Source organism: Bufo gargarizans, chromosome 2 (genome assembly GCF_014858855.1).
Source record: "Bufo gargarizans isolate SCDJY-AF-19 chromosome 2, ASM1485885v1, whole genome shotgun sequence".
Lineage (NCBI taxonomy): Eukaryota > Metazoa > Chordata > Amphibia > Anura > Bufonidae > Bufo > Bufo gargarizans.
In genome coordinates, this window is record NC_058081.1 from 587,089,500 (window position 1) to 587,114,829 (window position 25,330).

The 25,330-nt window shown below is 41.7% G+C and overlaps 1 protein-coding gene across 1 annotated transcript in view; it reads right to left on the bottom strand.

The window, feature by feature from the left end:
* PLCH2 (phospholipase C eta 2) overlaps positions 1-25,330 on the bottom strand; it is a 730,017-nt gene that overhangs the window by 146,666 nt on the left and 558,021 nt on the right. The window contains exons 8-11 of the mRNA XM_044281842.1: positions 20,838-21,041; positions 15,125-15,245; positions 11,517-11,688; positions 3,903-4,010 (exon numbers count right to left, since the gene is read on the bottom strand). Coding sequence (XP_044137777.1) covers positions 3,903-4,010; positions 11,517-11,688; positions 15,125-15,245; positions 20,838-21,041 — 605 coding nt within the window. The remainder of the gene's footprint in view (positions 1-3,902; positions 4,011-11,516; positions 11,689-15,124; positions 15,246-20,837; positions 21,042-25,330) is intronic.

A 25,330-nucleotide genomic window follows, 5' to 3' on the forward strand; every position in this document is an offset into this window, starting at 1 on the left:
GATGGAGGTCTGATCTAAGACTGGGGGGGTCTGATGAGGCTGATCTCAGGCTGATGTAGGCTGGAGGTCTGATAGGAGGCTGATGGATGTGTTTTTTTCAGTCTTATAAACTATATTACTGTGTTACTATTAGCTATAACATCCAACAGAGACATAAAGAGGTACAATAAGTCGCCACAAACTTATAACAGTAACATATTATGTATCTGTGATGCATTGTCTTGTGCATAAGCCTTTAGTATGTGTTTTTTCCTATTTTTTTTTTTTTTTTTTTTTTTTTTACAATTTAAACCAGTGGAGGGGAATGTTTAGTGACCGTCCAAAAAGAACATCGTTCAACACTGCAGTATATGAATGGGATCTGGCCACCACAACTAAAAAAATGCTGCCAGACTGAATAAAAATATAAGGAGAGTCCTGATAATGGTAAAATAAGTATTATACGTATTTGTCATTAATATGCCATAAAAAAGAAGTCTACCCCGTCACAGTGTTGTAATCCATTAGTAGGGGATAACTGACAGCTAGAGGGTAGCAGAGAGCTATTCTGACGTGCACCAGTTCTGCAGATCTATGGGACATCATGGGACAGTGTCAGTCATCATGCATCAGCAGGTCCATTTAGGTCATTAAAAATATGGTGTCCGATTATCTGACCTCTAATGTCAGTGTGCCATGTGCCCCTGGATTGCAGATTCTGGGTCTGTCTTTTGCTAGGAACATCTAATTTTGTGAAGACATAGTTTTTGGAGTCACCATACCTCCTAAACAGGTGTTCACAATAGGCCATACTGCATATGTAACTTATTCCAGGATCCACCAATAGGTCTTGAATCACAGATTACGTGATAATGTTGTTAATGCAATAGTGATGTAGCAGTGCTGGGTTTGTCAGTGCAGCAGATTTCCTTTCATATGGTACCTCTCTGATATCGCAGAGTATATTCTATGGTTTTCCACATTATTACTGCATGTTCCTGTATACAAACCATTAAATCCTTCATTACAGCTACGGTTTAGAATAGTGGCCTCCCATGTCAATGGAAATGTTCAACATCACCCAGAGAGAATTGGATTTTAAAAATATAGAATATGAATTCTTAAAAAGGACATTGAGATGGGTAAAATAAAAAACCTAGTGAGCAGACTGTAAATGTTTGGACAATCACGTCATACCGCTGGGCAATACTAAGCTAGGCTAAAGCATGCAATTATAATCAATGGTGGGTGACGGCACAGTGTCAATCAATACCCTTTCACTGATTTTAATGGTACGGCATACTTGTTTGGGGGCCACATCACAATCCTTATCAGTGAACTGAAGTAGGTCTTCACTCAAAGCTAATCATATTGGTCTAAGTTTCTACTCTTTTTCTTCCTATGATGCAACGGAGCTTTACAACAACTTTTCCATGGGCTTAAAAATACACAAACATAGTGAAAGGCATCTCAGATGCAGAGTACCCCCTATGGTAGTCAGAGCTGTAAAGTGCTGCACCCAGGAATCCATGCTTTAGGCTAGTTGCACAGGACTGTATCCGTTTTGTGGTCTGCAAACCATGGGTCCGCAAAATACGGATACCGTCCTTGCACATGCCGCAATTGCAGTGCCCTCAAGGATCACTGCGAAGGGTTAATTTAATGCTACCAGGTGGTTTTGTAGAGATTTGATGTTCTTTTCCTACACGCTATCTTTTCTTGATGGTTGATTATGAGCAGCATACAGTTAGGTATTGCAGTTTTGTAGTTATTTGCTAAGAGATTGGCTGAAGCCGCCTCCTGGTGAAGAGTTCAGTGTTTGAAGCCTAGAGAGAGGAAGCGTCTGTGAGAGCTCCACAGAACTAGGCCTGAACCAGGGAAGCACTATCCCCGACACTGTACTGCCAGCAAAGCTACTGAACACAGAGAGCATGCCACTGGGAGAAAGAGACCAGATACAACTGATGCTTGTGCTTTGGACAGACAGTAAGGTACTGCTCGTTTATGGCACTACTTCACATGGAAAGGGTTAACTACTTCCAATATCTTCTACACTTCATAGACGGTCTGGCCAACCAATCTAGCACCTGCTCTCCTCAGACCGAGCATTAGGCCTAGTTCACACGAACGTATGGCTTTTATTGTTTTTTGCGGTCCGTTTTTCACGGATCCGTTGTTCCGTTTTTGAGTTCCGTTGTGTTTCCGTTTCCTTTCCATTTTTCCGTTCCGTTTGCCCGTATGCCATGTACAGTATACAGTAATTACATAGAAAAAAATTGGGCTGGCCATAACATTTTCAATAGATGGTTCAGAAAAAAACGGAACGGAAACGGAAGACATACGGATGCATTTCCGTATGTGTTCAGTTTTTTTTGTGGACCCATTGACTTGAATAGAGCCACGGAACGTCATTTGCGGGCAATAATAGGACATGTTCTATCTTTCAACAGAACGGAGAAACGGAAATACGGAAACGGAATGCATACAAAGTACTTTCCATTTCTTTTGCGGAACCATTGAAATGAATGGTTCCGTATACGGAACACAAAAGAAACGGCCCGTACACTTGCAAAAAAAACGTTCGTGTGAACTAGGCCTTGCAGAGGGAGTTAATTAAAATTGTGTTGCACGCTCGGGATTATTCGGGAGGATTGAGAAGCATACTTAGGACAGACACATGCTGCGTATGTAAGTGTGATTACCTGTTCTGAATTTTGCTGCTCTGATAGGATCGCACAGCGTTATAATCCTTTACAATGCTGTGTGCCCCGCCAGACCTATGTCTAATGAATTACACTGAGGGCATGATGTCAGAACAATTCATTAGATTTGATGGCTCCCCAACTACCACCTGGCAGGAGTCCCCAAAAGGCCCAGGGTGTGCCCTGAAGAAGGGTGCACTCTCCATTCACTTCTGCACAGCCCCAGGGAGCGCCAGAGTGATAACAGCCACCATGAACCACTACCATTCCCATCCTCCTGGCAGCACTTCCCTCTGTGGGACACTGTACAATTTTCTCACTCCCTTCACTAGAACTGGCTATTTTTGTCTGAACAATGGACAAGAATAGGACACTTTTTGTGGACCCATAAAAATCAATGGATCCATGTGCCATGCCCAAAAAATGCAGATACCACATGGACCAAAACTATGGTTGTGTATAGCCTTCGTGGTAAGAACCTGGGGGTATCTTCCTCACTAAGGTCTTTCTAGGAAAAAGTTCTCTCTCTCTCCCTATACATACCGTATATAATCACACATTTGTGGGGCCCCAAGCAAAGTTATGCCTGGTGGCCCCACCGCACCACTAAACTCTGCCCCCGTTTGTCCACTAAGCCCCATTCTCATCTTATCCATGCAGACTGGGCACTGATCTGCTATATAGCTGGGAAGTAACCCCTTTCCTTTGCTGGCCCCTGTACACCCCTTTAGTCGATTTTTCAGCTGTTTGTGGCCAGCAGAGCGCCCTCTGATTGCTGGCCAAGTCATAAACTTTCTGAAAACCATTACTGAATATTCATATTTGTACCCTACAGGCAGGAGCAGACTCCAACAATCAGGGGCCTCAAGCATTTGTTTGGTTGTGTGGTGGTAGAGTCTGCTCCTGCCCGTAGGGTACAAATATGAGTATTCAGTAATGGTTTTCAGAAAGTTACTGACTGTAGCATCTTGATTTCAGAAAATATAACTACACAGGTATGTGACAAAAATCATGAGATAGGGTGAGCAGTAACAACCTAATGTTAGGAGCTTGAGAAACTTTTATAGACATAAAAGGAGTCTCTGCAGCAGAAAGTCACAGAAAATCAAATAGTTTAGAATCTAGTATATACTGATAATTGGGTAAAGTTTGTCAGATTGCCCAGTGTGACATTTCTGTTACTTACAGCCCATACACAGTCTACAACCTTATCTTACATACATCGCCATTAATTAGCTTGCAGTCATCGTCTATCTCATCGGCACTGTCTTCATCCGAGACTTCTCCTTCTTCCGCATCATCACTAATACTGGCTGGAAGTTTCTTTCCCTAAAACGAGATAATTCATCATCAATCATCATCTTTTTTTCTTATACTTTATGTTCCACATATACCTTCGAAATATCAGAAGAAACCATAACGTTATATGAAAAGACCAGGTGACCATTTTGCTAATACCATTATGGCTTGTTATCGGCGTTAGCAATTCAAAGAAATTATACATTTTAGTTCAAGGTCAGAAATTGCTAATACTCATCAGACCTGCCAAGAGTAGCATTTTTTGTAGTATTCAACTGAGACAACATATGGTGTGGGGAGGGGAACTTGTGCAAATTTGCATTGAAAATAATCAAGGATTGAGAAAATTGAAGCTTTTGACAGATGTTTTTGTTCTCCTGTGAGATAAGACTCCTCTAGAGGTATCTGCCAATACCGTTCTCCTTGCCCATTGAAAACATATACACAGTTTGCCAAACTGATATTGTATGTATATTGGGGTTTCAGGAGAGAGAGAGAGCTGTCAGCAGAATTTTGACTATAAGACACTTTTTAGTAATCTAAACTTTAAAACAAGAAAGAAACCAGGTTAAGAGTGAAATCTGCAAGTATCACCTGGATTATTTGCTTTAAAACAAGACCTAATAGGTCTAGCTGCTATCCAGACTGAGATAGAGAAGTCTTAAGAAGCCCCATTCAGCCTTCTCTCATGTGAGGAGATGGAGGGGGCAGTGGGGGACATGCTGACAGGCTACAGAGAGAGGAAAGGTCATAGTCACTGCTCTTACTGCGTAAAGCCTGTAATACACATTAGATCTATTGGGGACAAACCTGCTTCCTGATTTCTCCCCAGATGGCTGATGTCAGGGGAGATTAGGTATGAACAGGTATCTTGGATTTCAACTGCCTGATCACAGCTAGGGGTGTCTGCCAGCTGACCATTGTCTTATGTGTATGCCCAGCTTAACTATGCATGCTACCCAGTGGTGTAACTAGAATCGACTCTGCCCCACAGCAATTTTTTGAACAGGCCTCCCCCCAGCAACTTTTTTGCAACCCCCACTCCTGTGGCTAGTCAAGATTGAGCTCTCAGACGAGATCCAGAAAGCTGCTCCACCCGTTTCTGACAGTGTCACTGTATATAATGTAATTGTATAATACTGTTGAGGGGTCCTGACAATAACATATTTTAGTCCTCCTCATGAGGGGACCCAAAGCAGTGCTTCCCCTATAGCTACGCCCCTGATGCTACCAGGGGAAGGGATGTGCATGTTATAAACACACCTCTGTCCATGTTATGAGAGCATACTCGCCCTCGGATTGTCACATAAAATCCAGAAAAGTGGAGAGAAGATGATCGTTCATTGGTGAAGATGATCATTAGAGCGGAATACCTAATATATTTTTGACAGATAGAAAAGGTTTGAACTTCAGAAAATAAATTTTTGCTCTCAGACTGTCTTACTAATTAACTTTAAAAAAAATATACAAAAATTGCAATATTCTGTGGTGATGCTGACCAGACGGCAATACGACAGAGATTTCATTGCGTGTGGTTTGTAATTGGTCTACTCAAAGAAGATATCAATATACACAGAACATGGGGAAATTCTGGTCTAAATTGGGGGTGGGGGGGGGGGTAGTCTTTTCAAAGAGCTGCTTTCTTCACTGTATATATATTGAAAAAGTACTAGAAATGAGCCAATCAATTTGTACAGCCCTGAGCTGCTCAAGAAGAACTCTGTTTGATGAACGAATCAATTGTATGAATTGATTCGCTCATTTCTAAAATGGACCAAACTAAAAATTGCAACTAGCAAGTAGTAAAGAAAATTAGAAGGCTTGTACTTCCAAATCCTCTAAACAATTCTTTCAAAATAATGGCTCTCAAGGGTAACAAGATAAGTAACTTGTTTTCTTCAATATGGCTACATGCAAAGCTTTGCCGTCAGGGGAGCAATTCACCCTTCACATGGTTCTTGGCAGGAGCAACGCTGTACTAGATAATGACCTGGGTTCACTGTACAATGGAGAAAGCGGCTATTACACAGCGCCATTAATTAGACCTGGTCCTATTCACTACGCTTCCTTGGGTGACCTAGAATATCTATTCTAAAAGCCGAGCAGTGGGGAGAGAAAAAAAAAAAAAGGAGCACAAGGGTTAAATGAAGGGTTGTGTACGCTGCGCGGCTGGAGGCGCCCCTTTCATTGTCATCAAAGAAGAGCCATGACACAAACACGTTAACAAATTATCTCTGAAAATAAAAAAAAACATCAATATACTGCTGCTCAACCATGAAGACAGAATGGAAAATGAGGATTTTTACGATTGTGAGGGCACTTTACTGGCTCAAAGATTCTTCATATAGAACCCATTTGTGATTCAAGTATCATCGTTCTAAAACTCACATAGAAGTCCTTTCAATTCAATGCTGTGGGACTTGTCAAAATAGCCAAGCCAGCGCTTGTGATATTTTTGGAAGCCCTATATCGCTGTATAGAGGAGCCATACATTAACCTGTGGCTCGCTCTCCATTCACTTCGGGGCCCCATTCTTGAGGAAAGAGCAGGTTCCATAGGTGGGACTACAACTAATGGATATTCACGGCATATCCTTATCTATATGCCATAAATGTACTAATTGGGAATACCCCTTTAAGGCCCTCTAATATCCAGCTGCCTTGGTAGTACAGGTAAGAAATCATTTGTTTAAATATAACCATCTACAATCACTAAAGTGACCATATAAGAGTTAGATGTTGGTCCAAAGTTTGGCTTACACCTATCTCTCCCGATCTCCCAATAGATATGCATGCTAGTGAATAGGAGAGGGGAGAATGACGCTGGGCAGCGGCTTATTTCCTTGCTAAAAAAAAGGATCAGCAGTTTAAATCCAGAATGGGTAGGATGTCAAGGGAGAGTTGGGAGGCCTCATACACATTAGATGGTCAGGCCACCTCCTGCCAAAATCAGTGGGTTGGGCTTATGCACTTATATAGTGTGTAACCAACTTTAAAGGGGTTTCTTAGCACATAGATATTGATGACCTGTCCTCTGGATAGGTCATCAATACCAGATTTGTAGGGATCTGACACCCAGCACCCCCATCTATCAGCCGTTTCAGACAGCCGTTAGCACTAGAAATTATAGAGTGGACATAGGTGGAAGCAGAAGGCTCATTTCTTGTGTAATGCACGTGCCACGTGAACAGGAGTTGAGCTGCAGTAGGTTGGCACCGGATACTACTCAGTGGACAGAGTCTTCTGCCTCCAACTCCGTCCACCGGCAGCTGCCCAAACAGCTGATCGGCGAGGGTGCCAATCTGATATTCATGACCAATCCATAGGGCAGGTCAGCAATATATAAGTCCCGGAAAACCCCTTCAACTACAAGATTTATTCTGTATCAAACTTGCGAATTGTCAATGCATTTGTCCACAACTACAAGACGCTTCAGATGGCAGGTCTAGCCCATTAGCGATGGCTGTTAAAAACATTCTTGACATTCCACTTTGACTTGGTCAGTACAAGGGTTTTATTGATCTTTTAGATGCCATTTGTATTGATTGGGATGTCACATGATGAGTTGTATGATGAAGTAGGTCACTGGGGCGAACTTTAATGCAGATAAATTGAGCAAGGAATATTCGAGACGTGTAAACTACTTTGAAAGGATAGCATATTTTATAAAGGTCTACAATCACTTGTGTGTAGAATTGGAACATAACTAGAACACTTGATAAATCAGACATTTGAAGGTTAAATTTAGCATTTGGATAACAATATGGGGAATATTCAGACAAATAGATCCATAGTGATGCAACCACATATAATAAATGCAATTCCTGGTTAAGTCATTACCTGAAGCCCTTCTTAAAAGGGTTGTCCCATGAAAAAATATTTCACATTTTTTCAAACTAGAACCTGTATCTGAATGCTTTAGTAACTGCATGTAATTAGAAATGTAGCATAGTCAATAAGTTATACAATATCATTTATTTGTATAGCGCCACCTGCTGTTTGTTCTTTTCCTTACTTCTCTGTCCACCACAATGAGGTGGTCGCACATGCTCAATTCCATCCTTCAATTGCCACCAGACCTATTTACTGTTAGAAGCTGTGACAATTACAGGGAGATGGCTGCAGAAGAAAGGGCACACTTCTGAACTGTGATAGGGAGAGAGAGCTGCAGCAGAAAAGACATGCAAGCAACCTGAGCTGCCAGCTTGAAATAAATGTAACAATTGCAGCAATAAATGGAAAGATCTATGTGAGGTGCAGGGCTGGTTCTAGATTTGTTAGAAAGATTGTCATGTACTATATAATAACTGATTAGCAATTTTTACATTAATCATAGGACAACCTGTAAGGGGTACAAGCAGGGGTGTACATAGAAATCACTGGGCCCCATAGCAAGAATCTAAATTGGGCCCCCATTCCTCCATTTATAGCCCCTGCCACCACCCATTCCAGGCCTCTCCCTTTGTTCCATGAACTATGCTTGCTGCTGTGTTTTAAAATTTATTCCATCAGGGCCGGATTGGGATTACAAAACAGCCCTGGCACACAAGAGCTATAATAGATGCAGTGTGTACAGGTATATAGTGTATACATCAGTGTACTGTTATGTGAGGTACGAGGTATAATATATGCAGTGTGTACAGATATATAGTATATACAGCAGTGTACTGATATGTGAGGTACGAGGTATGATATATGCAGTGTGTACAGATATATAGTATATACAGCAGTGTACTGATATGTGAGGTACGAGGTATAATATATGCAGTGTGTACAGATATATAGTATATATACAGCAGTGTAGTGATATGTGAAGTATGGGATATAATATATGCAGTGTGTACAGGTATATAGTGTATACAGCAGTGTAATATGTGAGGTACGAGGTATAATAGATGCAGTGTGTACAGGTATATAGTAAATACAGCAGTGTATTGCCATAAGGTATGAGGTATAAATTACAGCTCGTACCTCACATTATCAGTCCACTGCTGTATATACACAATATATCTGTACACACTTTATCTATTATACCATGTACCTAATATATCTGTACACACTTAATCTATTATACCCCGTACTTAATATATCAGTACACTGCTGTATATACTATATATCTATACACACTACGAAAAATGGCAGCACTGACAAAAAATTTAGGTAATATATACTGTAGGTGCAAAGCCCAATGGGAATAAGCAAATACCCAAAGTATAAAATACAAAAAAGGGCAGCACTCCAAAGTAAAAAAGAAGACCGTTTATTCACCCAAGTGGTACAGCGATGTTTTAGCTCAACAATAGAGCCTTTCTCAAGCAAGGAGAGAAAGACTCTATTGAGCTGATACATCACTTTACCACTTGGGTGAATAAACGGTCTTCTTTTTTACTTTGGAGTGCTGCCCTTTTTTGTATTATAAATATATATATATATATATATATATATACACACACACACACATATACACACACATACATACAGAGCAGTGTGAGACATACAAGGTATAATACTGTAGATGCAGTGTTTACAGAAATATGTGGTCAGTTATAAATTATGGTCACTGTGTGCGAGGTACATGAGGTAGTAGTTACTGTAACTGTCTGAATATTATACATGAGTGAGCAATGAGTAAAAACAGGGCATGGAGGGGGGAGGGGGGTAAACGATGAGAAGTGGAGGACCTCCTTTTACCACTCCATTCTAGTCTGTATGGATCAATGCAGAGCTGATTGTGAACTTCTAATACTTGCTGTTAGTTGTTGAAGGACCTGTGATGTCATCACAGTCCTTGCAGATGTACCTTTCAAACCTAGGAACTACACCATTTTTAGTGCAGTTCCTTTGCTAGATCCTGCAGGACCTGTGATGTTTAAGATAATATCATTACAGGTCCTGGCAGATGCACTGTTCTAACCTGGGAACTACACTTTACACTGTGCAGTTCCCTTACAGGACCTGTGATTACATCATCAAAGGTCCTTTAGCTTTAGAAAGATAGACAGGAGAAATTAGGGGGCGTGGCCTCTCCTCCACTGTGGGCCCCTCTTCCTGACGGGCCACTGGGCACAAGTTCGATAGTGGCAATCCCCCTTCAAAACAATTTTGACTTGTGCATTCCAATGCCATTACTGGTGCTCTGCTGCCATCTAGGGGCAAGACCTTGCATCTATTTTGGACAATAATTGTAGGAAGATTCTGGATGATGTCACTTCCTGGAAGGGACAGGAAAGTGCTGGCTGAGAGGCAGAGGAGCAGAGAGGAGAGAGAGCTCAGAGGATAAGATTACATAAAGTCCTGCAAGGCTACGAATCAGGATGATATAAGTTGATCATCTGCTTTGAGAAGAGAAGCTTCCTCCAACAAGTGCAGACTACACACAGAGACTTTATCCAAAGCAGGCCGCATGTGGGCCTAATTTGATGCTGTACACCTGAAACATCATCAATGCAGGAGATACATCCTCTGCCCAGGAAGAACCAGAGGGAAACCATAAAGTTAAGTGTTGTTACTTGGCATGTAATAGGACTATAAATACATATACATTGTGCACTGGCTGATAACTAGGCGTGCCTTAATGATGGATAAAGAACATTGGAATAATCTAGAAACAGACTGTCACCGTTAATAACTGTTTGAGCTACCAGTTTGCTTGTGTTCCTGTTCATAAATAGGGGATATTAGATATCTGTACTGAACCACTTGCTGAAGAAGTTCTTGAGTAAAATATTCAGTTCTGTCATACTCCATTGTGGTCTCTCTCTCAAGCTGGTGTGAACCTAAAAGGGATTACTACTATACTCCTAACAAACCCCTTTAAGGTTTATAACCTTAGTGCAGCCCCTACTTCAGTCATTGCCACTGGATGTGCAAGACGACAGTGGACTCACAATATTTATAAAGCACAATGTATCCGAGGATTCTGTGTTCGGTAGTACAACTCGTTCACTAAAATAACAGGTATTGTACCATAAAGTGAATCTGCAACTTGCTTTCTCTGCCGATTACTTTCTGTATAATGGTCAGAGACTGTTTTCCTGAAGCAGAGCTCCGAAATGTGTGAATACACACAGATTTAAAATTCTACATGCTACTTGCCTGCAACTGCCACTAGAGGGAGCTTTGGAGCTGTCTGCATACTATCTATATATTAAAGTCAATGATAAACTGTACGCAGTAAGCTCCCTCTAGTGGAAATTTTTATTATATTAAAGAAGTTAACTGGCATAGAGTCTTGGACTTTACAGTGACAGAATTTGAAGTCTGTGATACAGGGCTATGATGTGAATAAAATATTAAAATGTTTTACAGTGGATTACTGTGGTTTAGAAGAAGATGAATATATGAGCAATTAGAAGATACCGAGCCACAGTTCAGCAGGACCCTCACTGATAAACTATACCCAAGAGAAGGAAGTTAGAAACAGGGGACGGAGGCAGACTCGGAATCCAATACATTTCCGCAATTGCTTCCATATTACGGGCTGATCCTTCTGCAGTCATCGTCATTTATCTATTCATGAATTCATCCATCCATTTACCTTCACTAAGATCTTCCCTTTCAGGGTTTCCGGAGAAGGAAGCTTTGTTGAATCCCCATTAAGCACATTAGAAACATCTAACTTGTCTCCCAGGATTTCAGTCAAATACTGAGCCATTTTCTTTTGCTGCACCACACTACAGTGATTTTCAATGGACAAGATGACAGGGTATCTGCGAAGGCATAAAATAACAGAAAAGCTGTCACATAATAAATCCTCATTTAGCCTTTAGAACAATGATGGTGTCAGCAAAATAGAAAACAATACAGTTTTTCTAGCCAGTAGTGTAAATTATACATAAAACATGAGAATCCCTGCTCAGGTAGTACTACAGGACTGTTTAGGCGCTCTTCAGATCACCTTTTTTTCCCCTATTTTTGGTGTGAAGCTCCATATAGACCAGCTGACCCAATAAATGCAAAAGGACATCCTGATACCGTATGGAATAGCGTAATCTACTATACTATTCAAAGCAGATATAAAAAAAAATGATACCATGCATTCATTTTTAATGATTGGAGGCAGCCTATGAGCCCATTTACTGTATATGGAGCAATTATTGTTATGAATGTTCACAATTATGTTAATGATTTCTCAGTGTAAAACATCATATATTATTTAAGTGATTCCAGCAAATTCTCTTTTAATACACAGCACCATAATACATTGTCAGATTTTCTTCTCTCTAGAAATTTGTGTACCATGCCCACCACCACCTGGAAACATGGAGTGGGATTTGTCTTTTCATGAAGACAAGCTCTTTGAAGATTCCTAATAGAGCTTATGATGTCATAATGGGATCCAGACTCAAAGCACCCCTCTACGAGTCTTGTTCTGGTTCCTAGGCCATCTGTGTTAAACGGCCAGTATGTAATGTTACATTTTGGCTGCAGCAAAATATCCCACACCTGGTTTTCCCTAGCAATAACAGCTGATCACCGGTGGTTTCTTATGCCGTAATTAACATCAGTAAGCCATACTTCTGGGACAGCTGGCTTTTATGAGGGAAACTCTATTTAGTGCCATTTTGTTTGTGAAGTGAATGGCATTGGTCATTGTTCATGGTTAAACCAGGCTTCCAGGAATAGCTTGGCTCAGTGTTATGATCCTTTTCACTTAGGTACCTGTTTCATTCTGGAAAAAAGTACCTTTAATCCATAAGCAAATGAGTAGTTAAGTGCACTGAGGGTGGCCTCAAAACACTCTGTGCACCCTTGCTCCTCCTGCTTCCTCTGCCAGCTCCTCCCTATTCTTTCTGATTGACAGAGTCCGGTTCCAGCATAGACATCTCATCCAGTCCTTTGAATCAAGATAAGGAAGGGGCTGGCGGAGGAAGCAGAAGGAGCTAGGGTGCACCGAGTGGCTTGGTCTTACTCTCCATTCACATAATTGCTCATTTACATATGGATTAACAGTACTTTTTCTCCAGAATGAAGCATATTCCTAAATGAAGGTTATCATTACATTCAGCTGAGCTAGTCCTCCAAGGTACCTTGCATGATTTAACCTTGAATTTCCTTTTGACAGACTCCCCCTTAAGATGATGGAGCAGGTTGTCCTCCTCATCTACAGTATGTATTTGCCTAAAAAAAATTTGGGGTTCGTAGAAAAGCGTGACAATGACATGTAAATGTGGCAGCCATTGTAGCTCGCAAATGGCCAGTCATCAAGTTTTCTTTCACCCTAAACAGCAAATGAAAACATGAAGTAATGCAAGACGAAGGAACGTATCACTGCATATCTAAGCATATTTGGTACTCAGATATCTAAGGTGGCATGGAAATCCATGTGAAAGATATGGTGACCATAAAGGTTATCTCCCAGTTTTTTAGAAGAGACATTACTAAAGGTGGCTAGATCCTTGAGAAGAACGTTGGCTAAATTTCCCCTGCGGTTTTGGTGGGACATCTAGGTTGTATCGAGATGTCCTGAAGAGTCAGACATGTTAAAATCTTTTTGTTCTCAGGGGAGATAAGCTGCCACCAGTCAAAAGGACACTCAGCTGTCAACTATCTAAGATGTATGATCCCTTTAAGAACAGCTACTGCACATAGAGTTAACAACTTATCATTTAGGGAACATCTCAAGAAACTATTACTAGTGATGAGTAAATTTCTTGAAAGTTGACACTGAATCAATTTGGCTGAATTGGTTGGGCAATTGGTTTATTCAGTTACTAATAAATTTGACCCAAATCTAAAGTGTTCCAATTGCCCTGCAAAGTTGTGTATGACACTCTAAGGTCTCCTGGGACTGTATCCAATCCATTTCAAATTCTTTTTGAGCCGGCGAGATATTTGAGAAGTTCCCCCAAATCAAATTGCCGAAAACATGCGTTAGATTTGAAACTAATTATTTTGAAAAATTTGGGTTGAATTTGATTAATTTAGAATTAACTGGCTCATCTCTATCATTACATTTTTGCACACTTTTTTGTCACACAAATGCAAAGTTGAGAAGTTATCCTATTTGATTTCTATGCTTTATATACACACACCTATGGTCATACTTTTATTTTTAGTTTTTACGAAAGGCAAAATGAGAAACACAGTAACCCTTGACATACACACCATTACCGAGAAAACAAACATTGATCAAAACTGAGGTGAAGCAAAAGAACACGAGTAATAATACTGTTAATTGCTGTAATGGACACAGGATATTATTGAGTACTGATACCGGCAGACAATGAGCTGCCAGTATCAACGTACAGAAGAAAACATGAAATCAGCTCCAGAAGACTTCGAGACTCACACAGAGATAAATGTCCACAAAACAATCCCATAATTCCTCACAGCTTGATGTCCAGTTATGTTTTGGACTAATGTAGAGACAATGTCCAGTTTTCTACCTCACTGCAGGAGACTGGTGCACAGCAGGGAGATGGGTTATATTAGAACCGGTGGCCTTCTGGCCAAAAATAAAAATATACAAAATTCACAATACGACAGGAGAATAAACTGCTGCGAGACACCTCTGGCAGTGAAGAAATGGAGTGTATGTGTTGAAATCAAACATATCTGACCTTTCATTACCGCAAAGGCAGATTGACAGGAAAAGGTCCATCCCCAAGCCCCATGAGAGTAGGAGTGTGTATATTTCCAGCTCAGTAAAAAAAAATAAAAAAAAATAATGTATGCCTCAGCAGTATATAGCAAAAACATGGTGTAAACCTAGTCCCATATATTGTCATCCACTCAGGTGAATGCCTGGTGCATAATATTACATTTGCAAATGTCCAGTGACAGCTTCTCCCCAGCAATAAAACAAATCTGCAGGGATTTCAAGAACTCTAATGGCCACACTGTCTTCTAGTTTCTTTCCAATCTTGGGGATAAAAGCTAATAAATAAATGAGAAACTAATAACACAAAATGTTCCTAATTATCAAGGAAATTGCAAAAATCTTTTTTTCTGCAATGCAAAAAATGCGTTGTCAGGTCTACTGTTCGTTATTTATGTACTTTCAAGGACATGATGGATTGGCTCTTCATGAAACCCATGCAACACCTGAAAACTTCAGCGCTGCCAAGTTGAAAAATTTTCTAGACCATTGGTATTATAAATCAGATAACATTACTTGAAAGAACCCACATGTGTCATACTTACTCATTTCTGATGAATGCATACTTGTTAATAGTTTCAATGACGTCCTTGAACAGGATTTTGGAAGTCAAGGTGTATCCATGGTGGACGATGGGCTCTCCATCTGGTCCGTCCCAGCAATCAACTTTCAAATTGAAGGGAAAACAAAATTGTTAGGGACTTTTTCATAGAAATATCTGACACCGCAAACACATGGACATTTCCATTAAAAAGAATAATTTCTGACACAGCAGAACACATGGGTTTCAACAAAGGAAAGCACAATTTGACAATAAGAAAAATATTTTTCAGACGCTTTGTGAATATGAGATACCATTATCAATTCCATATCCATATTATAAAGGTTTACCAGGGTCATGAATAAATTCCAGGCTCATAGCTACAATTTCATTCATGACATTACCAGCTTTGGACGACGCATTTTTGTTAGAAGGGTCCCTTGACAATAAGTTGATCGGAGTCTGTCCCACTGTTGGGACTCCCAACAATCAGCTGTGCTCCTTAGAGGTACTCGACAGCAAGTGTTCAGTTCCCCTGCAGCGAGAACACAGGGGAAGCGGAGCACTACACATGTTGGGTACTCCAGAATGAGAGATGCTCTTGAGTCTTAAGAAGGTAAAAGGAAAAATCCATGCACCAATCCAATTTCATCAGGTTAAAATAATACAAATAACACTCGGTAGGAAAAGGTTTATGTGTCTTGGACTTACTTAGTGATGACTAAGAACCCCGCAACAAAAGTTTAAAAAACTTCTCTAGAAAGTTTTTTTGTGCTATTTTAACCTGATGGAATAAAAAAATATTTATTTTATTATATATTTTAAGTCCTGCATATAGATATTTCATCTACCAGCTTCCTGGATTTCAGAAATCTGACATATAGCCATGTTTCAAGCACTCATACTAAGGAGTGCAGGGTGAGCTGAAGCCTTAGTCTTTTTTGGTTCTGCTATTGTGATGAACAGACTTTAACAGCCTCCTAAGGTGTCCATCAAGAAGCTTGAAGATTTTCCAGCTATTCACACAAGAGGTGATAGAATTCATAAACATGTCTTCCTATGGGCCCCCTCCCTAAATTGATCATAAAAAGGTGTGCTAGAATCTTGTTTCCTTTAGTCTTTTGGCTCTTTCATAGGTAACTCAGGGGTGATTGGGAGGGGGAGGATGCAACTGGAGTCTGGACCCACTTCTACTGCTATAGCGCATAGTTCAGATGATTAATTAAAGGAATTCTGTATTTATGCAAAATTCCCATAAAATTTAGCATTTACATGGCTGATGCCTACTAAACCCATGGTGGCAACTTTATACAAATGCTATTGTCTTCAAATAAACAGAAGGAAACTGTACAGGGGCATAGTTATAGGGGGTGCAGAGGAGGTAGTCACTACCGGGCCCAGGAGCCTGAGGGGGCACAAAGACCCTTGTGCCACAAAAGAAGACACCGGTATTATAAAAAGTGCATGCAGGTCAAGTTGCACCTCTGGCTGGATGAAAAGGGTTAGGTCAAGAATTTGGCATGGGGGGGGGGGGGGTGCCGTTTAAATTACTGCCTCAGGCAGCACAATGGCAATATGCTTCCTGGTCACAAAACACTGAGGGAAGGGGGGCCCAAGCTGAACTCTTGCATCATGGCCCATGAGCCTTTCGCTACGCCCCTGCTGCCATAGTTTGTTATCTGAATAATGTTTGATAGGTCTGTAATAAAAACCATAACATACTTTTATATAGATGATTCCTTTCTATAACAGTAGATAAATAGTCTCATATTTGCAGTGGTACGGCATTTCTCAATGTGAGCGGCGTAGACGCTATCAGGAGATCTGCTAAACCCACATTTGCTATACTACACAGAAAGCTATTTTTCTTAAGAAAACTTGATTTACTCTGAATGTATTTAAGACGATGCCACTTTACTGCTTCAGTTTGTTGGCACGTTCCTAGGAAAAGATGAAATACGCAGGTCACCTGAAAACAAACACTCTGTATGTGTGCCTTCAGGTTGTGGAAACATCATTTTATTGTCCCCCCAAGCAGAAACAGAGACTTGAAGACAAAGATAAAAAGATGTTTCTTTCATTGTTATTTTATTTATCAAGATATGGCAAGAAAACTTAGATTCCAAAGGACATTGAAAAGGAGCATATCATTTTTTAATATTTCTTTAAGATCTGGAAGACTTCAAAAGCAGACTGTCAGGTTGATGCGACGGTCCCACCACCTTCATCTGAAAAATAAATGTGGTGCTGGTTTTTGGCACAATTTCAGCACCGATTATAGTGCATTTGGCTTTGTACATCTGCACCACTTTTCTAGCCATTCAGTAATTATGTTAGCCAATTAGGCTTTAACGGGTTGTCTCACTTTAGCAAAATTGCATTCATCATATAGAGAAAGTTAAAAACAAGGAACTTAGTAATGTATTGCGATTGTCCATATTGCGCCCTTTGCTGGCTGGATTCATTTTCCTATGTGGTCCCAGCCACCAGAAAGGCCGGTGCTTTTTCCTTTATTGTGCAAGCACGGCCACCACTGCTGGATTGCAGGGCGGTCATAACTATGGAAATGAGCTGTGTATAATGTGATGGAAAAAGGAAGCAACATGGACAATCACAATACATTAGGAAGTGCCTTGTATGAACGACATGATAAATGCCATTTACTGAAGTGAGACACCCCTTTAAAGGGGTTATCCCACCAATACTTATCTCCACCACTCCATTCACACTGGTCACTTTCAGGACCTCTGTTCTTGTGATCACTGGGGGTCCCAGTGATCTTTAAGGCAAACAAAGACCAGAGATGTTTGGATTTTTGTAAGAGATCCTTTGCTTCTCCGGAGGTAAGCAGTATCAGATAAGCCTGGCCTTTTACTCATGTCAGTGTGGAAATTCAGGTAATCGTGGTCAGACGATCACTCAAATATTGAATATACATATGTAGTTCCCTTTCTGGACCAGCTTGCCATACATATTAGATAGCTGTAGATGGAATGCTTTGAGCTGACAGTTATTGCTCCTGACCACTCCGATACCATTGCACACTTGGCCAAGTTTGCATGTGTTTTTAAGAGTGGTATAAGCTGCTGCCAGACTCCTCTCGTAGTCGCTTATCACTGCCCGATGCTTCTCTCCCTCAAGGTGTTCCCACATTAGATGGTCAGTCCCGCCAACATCAGTGGGTTTGTTAGATATACTGTGCATCTGATGCAGATGGAGAGCTTTAACTGAATGTCCATCCTTTAACAACATTTTGTTCTAAATGTCCAAAATTACCTTCTAATTTCGTTACGTACAGTACCTTTATAAAAGGTTCTTTATACAATTTCAACTATGCTACATAAGTTACAAGATAACATTTGTCACTAGATGGCGCCTAGGAGCTCACTGAATACTTGGACTTGGTACTAAATCAGTATGCAGTAAACTCCCCCTAGTGGCAACTGCAAGCAGCCTGAAATGTATCAGTTAATATTGTCTATGCAGGTGGATTTGGAGCTCTGTGTCAGAAAAATTGACATTCAATGTTTATAAAAAAATATATATATACTATAAAAAAATTAATCAGGACCTACAAAGGACATGGTGATTAAAAGTGGACACTCATTTTAGGATGGCTACAAAATCTAAAGGACATATTGAGCCACTAATCAGATTTGTGGCTTCCAGCTAGATGTACAGATGGTCAGGTGGTCTTGCTGGATTTGAGCTATGTCCATCTAATGTGTATGGACATTGTAATTGAGGATTTACAGACTTAAAAGGGTATTTCTGTTGCTACACATTATGTGGATAGCACATGGGATTATTATTAGATTGGTGGGGTCCTACCACTGGGATCCCCACCAATGACAAGAATGGTGACTCTATACCCCTCCAAGCCCCTGAAATAAACAGAGTGGCAGGTCAGGTAAGTATACTGCCACTCCATTCATCTCTGTGAAAGTTTTGGAAATAGCTGAGCACTGTACTCAGCTGTCGCCGAAGCCAAGCAGCATGGAGGCACATGCACCACCTGCTGCTCCGTTCATTTTGGGGTCCCTGAGAGGTTATTGGTCACTGTTATTTTGATCAATGGAGTTGCCAGCTGTAAGACCCCTACCAACCTTATAGTTATACCCTATCCTGTATAACTATATATCCCATTAAAGAGAATCTGTTTGCACAGACTCATAGCTGGTGTTAACCTGATTAAAATGCTGTTTTTCTTTTGTTGATCCAAGACTCCGTTCCTGAGATATTATACTTTTTTGTAATATGCAAATTAGGTATTTGATGCAAGTCAGGTGGCACCATTGCTCTTACACCTAAGCTCCACTCTTTTCTGTGGCCAGCCCCTTCCTCACTGCTTTGATTGACAGGGCTAGGTAGTGGCAAAGCAGTGAGGGAGTAGCTGGACACAGAAATGAGAGGGGCTTGGGTGAAACAAGAGCAATGGTGACGCCCTCATTGCACAGACTAAATTTTCATATTAAGAAAAAGCATCATAATTCATTAACGGAAGCTCAGATCAACAAAAGAAAAACTGCATTTTAGTCAGGTGAACCACAGAACCATGTGTCTTATCCAAGTTTGATAAGGAGGACGGTGGTGACAGATTCCACTGGTTGTTTAAACATGGCTCTTCGTATAGCTCAGTGTTAGAGATAAGCAAACGTGTGTTTTCAAGTTCGGTGTACAAGGTTCGGGTTCGTGTTATCTAAGAATTCCGTTATGGATTCCGCTACCACAGACCGTAAGTTATGGTCCGTGGTAGCAGAATCCATAACGGAATTCTTAGATAACACGAACCCGAACCTTGTACATCGAACTTGAAAAGACAAGTTTGCTTATCCCTACTCCGTGGTTTTTCTATGGGGTCCTTGCATGGGATAAGGTGTAGGAATGTTATCAGTTCTGCTATTCTGTTATTCTGACTAATATAAAAACAAATAGCTAAATACAGATAAACAAACAGATAGTTCTGGTATCCTTATGAAGAGAGTATAAACACAACAAAAGGAAAAATTAAAAGGACCCTTAAGACTTAACTTTTAATCTAAATCTGATTAAAAAAAACGCCCTATATTTTCAGGCGAATAGAAAATACACAAAGGCAACGATATAGCCCAACTACCACAGAGCGTATGGCATCCACCGGAGAGACCCAGTGATGGAATGTGTTAATATCAGGATATAAGAGCATATCTGCTTAATATAGAAACCCGGGAGAGGTACATTGTTACTTCTTTTTTTCTATCTGCACTATGTTTTCTATCTACCCCCGTTTAAGGTGAATTTTCTCTATCCAGGGCTAACTTAGGGTCTGACAGGGCAGGCACAAGGACATGGAGATCCCACCATCAGGGATTGTCCCTGGGCAGAGGTTTAGTTAGGGTGGGTACAGGGAGAGTCTCCTTTTCTTATCCTCGCCGGTATCTGATTATTACCCCAGACCTCTGATTCCTGCCTCTGTCCCTGCCTTAGTTAATTGCTCTTATATCCTGATATTAACACATTCTATCACTGGGTTTCTCCAGTGGATGCCATATGCTCAGTGGTAGTTGGGCTATATCGTTGCCTTTGTGTATTTTCTATTAGCCTGATTTAGATGAAAAGTTAGGTCTTAAGGGTCCTTTAGTTTTTCTTTTTGTTGTGTTAATATAAAAATAACTCATAGCAATACAAGAGAAAAGCAGAAACGTTTAAGATAGTCATATGTATCTTTAGTTCCTCACCTTCTACACAGCGGCATCCAGCCTGTAACACCCAAGCATACATGTCCACACGGGACTGAGACATGAGCTGGTCACCCATCAGGTAGGTGTTATGAGAGGATGCAATGAAATAGTTGCTGAGCGGCAAGGTCATGTCTTGATTCACTTGATGATGTTCGGGATTGAAGATATCTCCTGCTGGGCTGCGCATGTAGTTGGTGAATCCTGTTAGCAATAAATCACAACCATATAGTTCAATATCTGTCAAAGACACAATCTCAATTTCAAACAGATCCTCCCAATGATTTATGGCTAAACTTTTCACGGATGACAAAGTAATGAATTCCTTTAAGCAATGCATTCCCTCAGATAACTTTATAACCTTGGTCTTCACCGGTCAATATCCTTGTCACATCACAGTGTACAACAATATAAGGCTGCTTTCACACTAGCGTTCGTCGGTCCGCTCGTGAGCTCCGTTTGAAGGAGCTCACGAGCAGACCCGAACGCCTCCGTCCAGCCCTGATGCAGTCTGAATGGATGCGGATCCGCTCAGACTGCATCAGTCTGGCGGCGTTCAGCCTCCGCTCCGCTCGCCTCCGCACGGACAGGCGGACAGCTGAACGCTGCTTGCAGCGTTCGGGTGTCCGCCTGGCCGTGCGGAGGCGTGCGGATCCGTTCAGACTTACAATGTAAGTCAATGGGAACGGATCCGCTTGAAGATGTCACCATATGGCTCAATCTTCAAGCGGATCCGTCCCCCATTGACTTTACATTGAAAGTCTGAACGGATCCGCGCAGGCTACTTGCGCACTTGCGAAATTTTTTAAAGTTATTAATGCAGACGGATCCGTACTGAACGGAGCCTCCGTCTGCATTAATATGATCGGATCCGTTCAGAACGGATCCGATCAAGCGCAAGTGTGAAAGTAGCCTAAGGGTTGTTATTCATGAGGAACCACAAGAACAAACAGATTCTCTCATCGTATTCCATAAGCGTCTATTGTCCTATAGCCCAACTATTAAATTGTCATCACTGAACTAACAATTTTACACATTATGTCCCATACGGTATGCACTAAACTGTATGTTCAGTGATTGAATACATACTCTACCCATTCCTACTAGGATTTTTGAACAACACACATTTACTGCTAATCTTAAAAAGTAGCACTTTTTTTTATTATTATCTGACTTGTTAGAAAGGTACTTGATGAAAACTATAGTGAAGGTAATGTTCTCACCATAGACTGTATTTGTGAGTTATCCCCTCCCTTCTGATCCTCAGCTGTGTCATGTGACCAGTTTCTGTAGGTATTCCTATGGGAGCCTCATAGGAATGAATAGAGAAGTAACCGACTTCCTGTCCAGAGATCAGAATGTTGGTCACATGACACAGCTGAGGATCAGAAGGGAGGTTATAACACGCAAATACACAGTAACCAGCAAGAATATTACCTTCACTACAGTTTACATCGTGTACTTTTCTAACAGTTCAGAGAATACAAATTTTTGTGGGAGTGCTACATTAATCTTAAAATTTTTTGCATGGCTGTGTGCTTAACCCTTTGACTACCAGTGCTGTACATGTACGGCTCTGGAGCGATAGTCAAACATGGCGCCCACTCGCACGTACAGCTGGCGCCATGGCCGGCAGGTCTCTGCTGTTTGAAACAGCAGAGACCTGCGGCTAATTACTGCGACTGGCAAAAATGTCAATCACGGTAATTAAAGCCTTTGGATGCCGTGATCAAGTGAGATCATTATTAAGTGTTTTACTTGAATCATATTCAATCAACAGTAAAGAGTTTAAGAGTTTTTCTATCCAGAATACCAGGGGCGGACTGGCCATAGACCCTACAAGGAAACTTCCCGGTGGAACAATGCCAAGGGGGCCACTTGAACCCTCCTTACAGCCGCCAGTGGCAGTTTTAGGGGGTTTATTTTGTGCTGCTGGTGCAGTATTTTGTGATGCATTGTGGTATTTGGTTCTGTTGAGGTGCTATTTTGTGCTGCAATATGGTATTCTTGGCCCTGCCTTCTGTCCATTTGGACTTGACTACAAAACGGGCCCCTATGACCTTTGGCACCTGATATCAATGGGGATGGCCAAATTGAATGAACTTACAAGGTAGAAGCCTACAAAGTTTTGGCTTCTCTCCCTATCAGAATGTGACTGGCAAGCGCCGCAGGCAGGTGATGTCTTACAGGCTGTCTATCCTTATTACTTTTTTTTTGTACCACTTCAAAGGGAAAGTAATAATTGTGAGCTTCCATTAAAATGCTCTTTCAACATTATTAGGATACATAAAGCACTTTATTCAGCTAAGTATTATTTCAGATCTCTAATTAGTAGAGTTGAGCGAACACCTGGATGTTCGGGTTCGAGAAGTTCGGCCGAACATCCCGGAAATGTTCGGGTTCGGGATCCGAACCCGATCCGAACTTCGTCCCGAACCCGAACCCCATTGAAGTCAATGGGGACCCGAACTTTTCGGCACTAAAAAGGCTGTAAAACAGCCCAGGAAAGAGCTAGAGGGCTGCAAAAGGCAGCAACATGTAGGTAAATCCCCTGCAAACAAATGTGGATAGGGAAATGAATTAAAATAAAAATTAATAAATAAAAATTAACCAAAATCAATTGGAGAGAGGTTCCATAGCAGAGAATCTGGCTTCCCGTCACCCACCACTGGAACAGTCCATTCTCAGATATTTAGGCCCCGGCACCCAGGCAGAGGAGAGAGGTCCCGTAACAGAGAATCTGTCTTCATGTCAGCAGAGAATTAGTCTGCATGTCATAGCAGAGAATGAGGCTTCACGTCAGCCACCACTGCAACAGTCCATTGGCATATATTTAGGCCCAGCACCCAGGCAGAGGAGGGAGGTCCCGTAACAGAGAATCTGTCTTCATGTCAGCAGAGAATTAGTCTGCATGTCATAGCAGAGAATGAGGCTTCACGTCAGCCACCACAGCAACAGTCCATTGGCATATATTTAGGCCCAGCACACACACAGGCAGAGGAGAGAGGTCCCGTAACAGACAATCTGGCTTCATGTCAGCAGAGAATTAGTCTGCATGTCATAGCAGAGAATGAGGCTTCACGTCAGCCACCACTGCAACAGTCCATTGGCATATATTTAGGCCCAGCACACACACAGGCAGAGGAGAGAGGTCCCGTAACAGAGAATCTGTCTTCATGTCAGCAGAGAATTAGTCTGCATGTCATAGCAGAGAATGAGGCTTCACGTCAGCCACCACTGCAACAGTCCATTGGCATATATTTAGGCCCAGCACACACACAGGCAGAGGAGAGAGGTCCCGTAACAGAGAATCTGTCTTCATGTCAGCAGAGAATTAGTCTGCATGTCATAGCAGAGAATGAGGCTTCACGTCACCCACCACTGCAACAGTCCATTGGCATATATTCAGGCCCAGCACCCAGGCAGAGGAGAGAGGTCCCGTAACAGAGGATCTGGCTTCATGTCAGCAGAGAATCAGTCTGCATGTCATAGCAGAGAATCAGGCTTCACGTCAGCCACCACTGCAACAGTCCATTGTCATAAATTTAGGCCCAGCACCCAGGCAGAGGAGAGAGGTCCCGTAACAGAGGATCTGGCTTCATGTCAGCAGAGAATCAGTCTGCATGTCATAGCAGAGAATCAGGCTTCACGTCAGCCACCACTGCAACAGTCCATTGTCATAAATTTAGGCCCAGCACCCAGGCAGAGGAGAGAGGTCCCGTAACAGACAATCTGGCTTCATGTCAGCAGAGAATTAGTCTGCATGTCATAGCAGAGAATCAGGCTTCATGTCAGCCACCACTGCAACAGTCCATTGGCATATATTTAGGCCTAGCACACAGGCAGAGGAGAGGTTCATTCAACTTTGGGTAGCATCGCAATATAATGGTAAAATGAAAATAAAAATAGGATTGAATGAGGAAGTGCCCTGGAGTCCAATAATATATGGTTATGGGGAGGTAGTTAATGTCTAATCTGGACAAGGGACGGACAGGTCCTGTGGGATCCATGCCTGGTTCATTTTTATGAACGTCAGCTTGTCCACATTGGCTGTAGACAGGCGGCTGCGTTTGTCTGTAATGACGCCCCCTGCCGTGCTGAATACACGTTCAGACAAAACGCTGGCTGCCGGGCAGGCCAGCACCTCCAAGGCATAAAAGGCTAGCTCTGGCCACGTGGACAATTTAGAGACCCAGAAGTTGAATGGGGCCGAACCATCAGTCAGTACGTGGAGGGGTGTGCACACGTACTGTTCCACCATGTTAGTGAAATGTTGCCTCCTGCTAACACGTTGCGTATCAGGTGGTGGTGCAGTTAGCTGTGGCGTGTTGACAAAAGTTTTCCACATCTCTGCCATGCTAACCCTGCCCTCAGAGGAGCTGGCCGTGACACAGCTGCCTTGGCGACCTCTTGCTCCTCCTCTGCCTTGGCCTTGGGCTTCCACTTGTTCCCCTGTGACATTTGGGAATGCTCTCAGTAGCGCGTCTACCAAC